This window comes from Camellia sinensis, chromosome 5 (genome assembly GCF_055761805.1).
Source record: "Camellia sinensis isolate YWXY chromosome 5, ASM5576180v1, whole genome shotgun sequence".
Classification (NCBI taxonomy): Eukaryota; Viridiplantae; Streptophyta; class Magnoliopsida; order Ericales; family Theaceae; genus Camellia; species Camellia sinensis.
The window spans coordinates 193,023,444-193,031,337 of record NC_138965.1 but is presented as its reverse complement, the minus strand read 5'-3'; the positions used below and the strand labels follow the sequence as shown (position 1 = coordinate 193,031,337).

General features: G+C 45.5%; 1 protein-coding gene across 1 annotated transcript; it reads right to left on the bottom strand.

The window, feature by feature from the left end:
- Positions 1-2,350: 2,350 nt before the first annotated feature.
- LOC145791974 (uncharacterized) lies at positions 2,351-2,851 on the bottom strand. Its single transcript, XM_082872439.1, has one exon. It carries the CDS (start codon positions 2,849-2,851, stop codon positions 2,351-2,353), a length of 501 nt encoding a protein of 166 aa, XP_082728565.1.
- Positions 2,852-7,894: the final 5,043 nt, after the last annotated feature.

Genomic DNA, 7,894 nt, shown 5'->3' with positions numbered 1-7,894 from the left:
AAAGGAAGTGAAGCCAGGATCGCGGCAGATCGTCTCCTGAGGGTAGTGGAGGATGCGATCGTGCGGTCAGTGGCACAATTTACAGAAGCTAACCTCTTGAGAGGGTTCTACTCAGCGCAGATGGAAGCGACGACCTTTGCAGTGGCCCTGCTAAATAAGACGGCGCGGGCGAAGGTGGATGCAGAGCCGCTAAAGGCCCAACTGGAAGGGGTGAAGGCACAATTGCAAACCTTAAGAGTGGAGACGGCGGGCTAGAGAAAAGCAGCGCGGAGTGCATATGTAAAAGGCCTGAACTATGCAAAGGGCAAAAAAGATGGAAGTATTGGCGGTGGTGCAGAGCTACTTGGCAGAACACGCCAGAACAGGTCAAGCCGAGGTTGCCTCCGAGCTCGCCGTCGCCAAATCGGAATTGGAAATGGTACGCCACAAGGCGGTATCGCTAGAGTTTGAGCTGACGGGCGAGCGGAGAAAAGTAGGCGAAGTCCAAGAAGCCTGCAACACTACCAAAGAAAGGTTGGAAGAGGCATTCTCCAACAATGAAGATCTGTGCGACCAGGCCTTAAAAGACAAAGAAAAAATGGATAGGTGCATCGCGGAGTTGGAGAGGACGCTGGGAGAAAAGAGGGCCAAAATGGCTTTTGAGAGGGCGGCGTACCCAGACCTATGCGTGGCGGCGATGGAGCAGTTTTAGGGGTTTGCTGAATTCCAGGGGTTTGCTGAATTCCAGATGGCCATTGACGCAGCGCGAGGAGTTTGGCCAAGGAGGGTGAAGGTGGTGCTATGAACAAGTGTTTAGATCGGCAAAATAGAACATACAACAATTGAATGATACAAAAGCAGGAGACACCATTTTACTGGAAATAACGTTTTAAGTGCATTCCATGATGAGGGAGGTCTCTGCATTCCATATCTTGGAGATAGTAAGTACCCGGGCGAGGTCTGGCCTTGACAATGTAAGGTCCTTCCCATTTGGCTGCTAGCTTGCCCTCGGTTGGATTTTTAGTGGCAAGGGTTGCTTCGCGTAAGATGAGGTCTCCCACTGTAAACTCTCGAGGTAAGACTCTGTGGTTACAATGTGTTCTCATTTTCTACTGATATGATGCCCGCCTGATAGCAGTTGTCTCTCAGAGCTCTTCAACTAGGTCTAGATCAGCCCGACGCAACTCTTCGTTTAGTTCTGGATTTGGATGTAGAACCTAGGGATCGGCAAGCCGATTTCCACTGGGATGATCGCCTCGGCACCATATGTTAGGCAAAAAGAGGTCTCCCCAATGGGGGTTCGAACTGTCGTCCGATAAGCCCAGTCATTTGGTAATTCCTCAGCCCAGAGTTCTTTGGCAGCTTCCAACTTAGTCTTGATGATCTTCAGAAGGGAGCGATTGGTGACTTCAACTTACGCATTGGCTTGGGGATGGCCTGGGGAAAAGAAACATGGTCTAATGTCGAACTCTTCATAAAATTTCCTAAACTTGGCATTGTCGAATTGCTTTCTGTTGTCCGAGACAATAGCGTAAGGGATTCCAAATCGGCACACGATTGACTACCAGATGAACCTAGTGGTGTTTCGCTCAATAATTGTAGCAAGGGCTTCGACTTCCACCCATTTGGTGAACTAGTCAATGGCAACCACAGCGAACTTGGTTTGGCCCCTACCAATGGGTAAAAGACCGACTAAGTCGATGCCCTACTTAGCGAAGGGGTAGGGACTGCTGGGTGTAATCAGTTCTGTTGGTGGGCCATGGGGGATGTTATCAAAGCGCTGGTATTTATCACACTTAAGCACAAATTTGCTGGCATCTTGATTGAGTGTGGACCAGAAGTAACCGGTGCACGGGATTTTATGGGCCAGAGATCTTCCACCTGAATGATTACCACAAATGCCCTTGTGTACTTCTCTCATCATATAGGTCGCTTGAGCAGGACTGAGACACCTGAGGTATAGGCGTGAGAATCCTCGTTTGTATAGTAAACCGCTGATGATGATATAATTAGATGACCGGGCTCTGACTTTAGCGGCCTGTTGTTTATCATCTGGTAACTCCCCTCATGTCAAAAATGGAATGATGTCTTGAGCCCATGTGATAGGTTCGTTCTGGAGGAAGTGGATCTCCTGTGGGTTTGGTGAAGTCGCCGGATGGGTCAAGTATTCAATGCAGATGCCATGACTGAAGTCTAACTGGTTGGTCGAGACTAATTGAGCCATTTCGTCCGCCTTGGAGTTTTTTGACCTAGGGATGTGTCTGATCTGGAAAGTATTGAAGAGGCAGACGAGAAGAAGGGCGATGTCCTTGTATGCTCACATCGTCTCCTCCTTTGCGTCGAACTCCCCAGTAATCTGTCCAACAATCAATTAAGAATCACTAAACACTTGGATATGGTTTGCACCAATGTCTCTAGCCAGTCGAAGACCAGCTATCATGGCCTCATACTCGGCCTCATTATTGCTTGCGTTGAACAGGAAACGGATGGCACACTTGAAGTGCTCACCCTCTTGGGTGGTAAGGATTAGGCAGGCTCCACTACCCTCTTTGCAGGATGAACCATCAACACTAAGAGTCCGGGAGTTGGGGTCTTCTGCATCAATGATGAAGTGTGCTGGTGGAGGAGGTACGTTCAAAGTGAGATTGGGGAACTCCAAGATAAAATCGGCGATAGGCTGGCCTTTGATCGTTGTTCGGGGTCGGTAAGAGATTTCAAATTGACTTAGCTCAACGGACCATTGCATAAGTCTTCCTGACGATTCTGGTTGTTGTATGACCTTTTTCAGAGGCTGGTCAGTGAGAACCACTATGGAGTGAGCTTGGAAACAAGGTCGGAGGCGTCTGGAGGCTATAACTAAGGCGAGGGCCATTTTTTTCTAACAGAGGGTAGTTCTGTTCTGCCCCCTTGAGAGCGCAGTTAATGTAGTAGACTGGACATTGTACTGAGTCGTCTTCCTTGATGAGGGCAACACTGACCGTAGTGTTCAACACAGCTAAGTAGAGGAAGAGGGTTTCGCCTGGCAGCATTTGAGAGAGGAGGGGAGGGTTGGTCATGCACTGCTTCAGTTTTTGGAAGGCCTCATCGAATTCGGTGCTCCATTCGAACGCCTATCGGAGGACTTTGAAGAATTGAAGACACTTGTCGGTTGCTCAGGAAATAAAGCGATTGAGGGCGGCAACTCTACCTATGAGTCGTTGAATCTCCTTGGCCATTATGGGAGACCGTATTTCAGGGCCTTGATCTTTTCGAGCTTAGCCTCAATGCCTCATTGGCTAACCATGAAGCCCAAGAACTTCCCAAACCCCACGCCGAAAGCGCATTTCTCCGGATTCAGCTTTATCTGATATTTGCGTAAGGTTTGGAAGGTCTCTCGTAGGTCTGCCAAGTGATCGGAGGAGAGTTTACTCTTGACTAGCATGTCATCAACATAGGCTTCCATGTTCCAACCTATCTGGTGTTGGAAGACAGCATTAACCAGGCGTTGGTAAGTTACTCTGGCATTCTTCAAGCCGAATAGCATAACACAATAATGATAAGTCCCTCTGTCGGTGATGAATGAGGTATGCTCCTGGTTGGGCGAGTGCATCAGGATTTGATTGTAGATGGAGAAGGCATCCATGAAGCTAAGCATCTGATGTCCTGTAGTTACGTCGACCAACAAATCTATCCGAGGAAGGGAATAGCTATCTTTAGGGCAAGCCTAGTTGAGGTCAGAATAGTCGACGCAGAGTCGTCATTTGCCATTATTTTTGCAGACCAAGACCACGTTGGACAGCCACCTGGGATAGTCTACGTTTTTTTATGAATTGTGCCTTCAATAGTTTGTCCACGTCAGTGGCGATGAGGGTATTGCGTTCTGGGTGAAAAATACGCTGCCTCTGGTGGAAAGGTCAGAAGTGGGGCTCAATACTGAGACGATGAGTAATGAAAGAAGGATCGATACCTGGCATGTCTGAATGGGTCCAAGCAAAGACATCGTTGTGCTCGGCTAAGAGAGCTGTGAGATCAACCTTGGCTTGAGAGGACAGTTGACTACCAATCCTGGCTGTTTTGGCTGAATCGGTAAGATCGATAGGCACTTCAACAAGTTCCTCCATTGGTTCCCCTCTGACTAACCCTTCCTCATCTCTGACATCGAAACCCTCGATGATCACAGCCTCCTTTATTTTGACCTCCTTTAGTGAGGCGATGTAACACTCTCTGGCCATCATCTGCTCGCCCCTCACCATGCCGGCCCCGCGCTCAGTTAGAAATTTCATAGCTAGATGGTACGTGGAGGTGACAACCTAGAAGGCATTGAGAGCCATGCATTCGAGGATGATGTTATAAGTAGAAGGACAGGCGACGACGAGGAAAATGAGTAGTTTGGTGGTCTGCCGTAGATATTCTCCGATGGTAATGGGAAGATCGATGGTCACCCGATCGTCAGTGAAGCCAACTAGCAGGGTATGGAGGGGGGATAACTTTTTATTCTCCTATCTTGAGTTGGCGATAGGCGTTCAGGAAGATGATATCTGAAGAGCTGCCGGTGTCGACAAGGACCTATTTGACTTTGTAGTTAGATAGGAGAGCAAAGATGACGAGGGGGTCATTGTAGAAGTAACGAATGCTTGTGCAGTCGGCCTCTGTAAAGGTGATGGGTTCAGACCATTGCTTGGGGTGTTTGAAGAGGCCATCCAATGTTATTACTTCCTTATCGGAGCCTTGTTTGATTTTTCTGAGTTTGGCTCGCTATGCCGATCGAGATAGCCCTCCGCAAGTGAGCCCACTAGCGATGAATCTGATCTCGCCGACCGAGAAGGCTGGATTGCCTTGTGACTGAGGTTGTGGTGGGAGTCAATCATTGTCTTGCTTAGGTTGTGCAGGTTGTCGGGGGGGTATGTCGGCGGTGGTCCCCCAGCAAGTCGGTTTTCGGCCGTTGCTGGGGATGGGCTGCCGTGAACCGACTATGGCACCCCTGGTGTATCAAATCCTCTACCTGGTCTTTAAGGTTAACACATTCCTCAGTGTTGTGGTCGTGGACTTGATGAAAATGGCAGTACTTGGATTAATCTTGCCAATTGGAGGGAGATCGTGATGGTTGAGGCCATTTCAAGTTGTAGTCTCGTTAAATTTGGTTCAAGACTTGTTCCATAGGGAAATTGAGAGGGGTGTATCGTTCGAACCGACTGAGTGGTCGGGTAGGTGCCGATCGGTTGGCTCGAGCAAGTCGGTCAGTATATTGAGGGGGTTGATGTATATATTGGGAGGATCTGGGTTCGGGTTCCTTTCTTTTGTCCTTAGATGGTGGATTTTTAGGTGTGGAATCTTGGCGGGCGGCCAAAGAGTCTTCGGCATTCATATATTTTTGGGTTTTGGAAAGGAGGGTGGCCATGGCGGTCAGAGGGTTTTTAAAGAGAGAGAAAAGGAAATCGGATGGTCGTAAACAGGCCATGAAGGCTGTGAGGATGACCTTGTCATCGTTTTTCGCCACCTGTAGGGCCTTAGTGTTGAAACGGGTGACAAAACTGCGTACTGGCTTCCATTCCGTTTGTCGGATATTAAGCAGTTGAGTTGCCGGACGCCGCTAGCGCTGAGCACCAATGAAATGGCTCAGGAAGGAATCACTTAGATGTTGGAGAGTAGAGACAGAGTCTGGCGGTAGCTGACTAAACCATAGTCGAGCCAACCGCTTAAGCGTCACAAGGAAAAGCCCGATACATGATTTCATCAAGGAAAGCATGGAGGATCATAAGGGTCCTGTAGGTCTCCAAATGGTCAACCGAGTCGATCATACCCTTGAAGGTGTCGATCGAGGGCATTTTGAACTTGGGGGGTAGGGGTTTGTCCCTGATGGAGGCGACAAATGGGGAGTTGGCTGTTGTAGAGGGTTTATTCTATATGTTCTGCATGACTCTCTGAAGCTGGAGATTCATGGCTCGGAGTTCCGCATCCCAAATAAGAATATTGTCCCCTTCAGAGTGCAGTAGGGGTTGAACACTACTAGTCTCTCCTTCAAGGACAGGTACTTGAATTGATGGATGCAAGCTCGAAGGTGGTGGGTTCATGTCTTCGGGTGGGGCCTGTAGACCCTCTAAGTTGGTAAGATGGGCTTGTTGGAAAGGATGGCTTGGGGTCTGTTCTCGATTGGAAGGAATATCTTGTGGTGGTGGAGGAGGTATAGGGAGATTTCGCTGAAGTAAAGCGTTGATCAAGGCCTGGTTTTGTTCGACCAAACGGTTGATGTTGTTGGTGAGCTCTGTGAAGTACTGAGGTGGGTTGTTTATGTTAGGAGCTTAGGGGTCGACGACATTGTGTTAAGAAGACATGAATCTCGTTGGCGGAAGGTAAGGAGAAATTATCGGGAACGGGTCTCCGGCAACAATGAGCACAACTGTTAACCGGAGTGGCGTTTTCCACAGATGGCGCCAACTGATTATGTTATTGATCCAAGGAAGGACGAGTCAGGTAGACCCACGCTTCCAACACCTTTTTCCGGTCTCAGAGCTCACTGGTGGTGCCTGCAAAAAGATCCGACGGGGAATGAGAGTCCTCCAGCAGACCCTCCGACGATCAAGTTAGAACAGAAGGGATTGACTGTGTAGAGAGAGAGAGAGAGAGAGAGAGAGAGAGAGAAGAAGAAGAAGAATGGTGAACTTAACCTTTGATGTGTCTTGGAAACTTCCTTATATCCTTTGCCCATCATTTCCTTGTCTACTCCAACTTGTCGTGTTGGCTGAAAGTCTATACTCTAGTTTGCATTGTTCACAGTGAGGCTGCATATTCCGATGTAGGGGTTGTCAAATTTAATGCTGTGGAAGCCTCATTAATGGCTGATGCGTGATGCAATAACTCTGCAAGATCTTTGTCTGCTTACGTGGCTGGTTCCCTGCTTGACAAGTGTTTATATTGGTCGCTAGTTCAACATTAGGTTCTCAAGGGTGCTGGACTTTAGTATTTGAACTGTGAATTGGGCTCTAAGTCGTGGGTCAAAACCTTTTGTGGGCCCACTGATGTCAATTTTAAAATTTAAACTATCTTGAACTGAAATATGCACAACATTATAATATTAAATAGGAGCATAAGATTCACTTTATATCAGTGAAATACTTTTTTCTTCTTTTCTCGATATGAGATTGTAAAATAAAAGTTAACAATCGTTTGCGCGGAAAATTTATTTCTAATCAAGGAATTTCAGTTGTTCAATTTTTAATCAGATCAATTTTTAGTTTATTTCAAATCAATATATTTTCATAAAATCACTAAAATCGCGGTTGAACCAGCAAATCAATCAAACCGAAAATGATTTAGTTTAATCGGCTAGGTCAAAAGATCAACCAACTTACAAAAATTATTTATTAAATCTTTTAAATTTTATTTTAAAATTAAAACAATCTTGAACGGAAGCATGCACAACGCTATAATATTAAATTGAAGTATAAAATTAACTTTATATAAGTTAAACAACTCACTTTTTCATTCTTTTCCGAATGTGGGATTGTAAAATAAAAATTAACAATTGCTTGGACTGCAAATTTATTTCTAATCAAGTAATCTCAACCGTTCAATCTTTATGTTATTAAGGAAATATGTATTTTCTTTTTAAAAATCATAAATCATAGACTAATTAAAATTTTATTTTTATATGATTAAATGAAAACTAACCAATGAAAGCTCTCATAAAGTTACTTACTAAAATCCTATTTTCCTTAATATATATATATAGAGATATCATCTAATTATATGATTATAGCTATCATATATTAATCTGATTTTGTCATGATTAATAATCAATACATAAACACTTTTACGTTGTTTGGATTGAATTCTGATAATCTGTTTTCAGTAAATAAAAATTAGAAATTAGTTTGTTAAAAAAAAATTAAAAAGTTGAAAAAAAAATTATTTTCACATAAATTTTTTTGTGAACAGA

What these genes read in the sequence shown, in the direction of transcription:
- LOC145791974 (XM_082872439.1), bottom strand. Translation starts at nt 2,851, where the DNA reads ATGGCCCTCGCCTTAGTTATAGCCTCCAGACGCCTCCGACCTTGTTTC.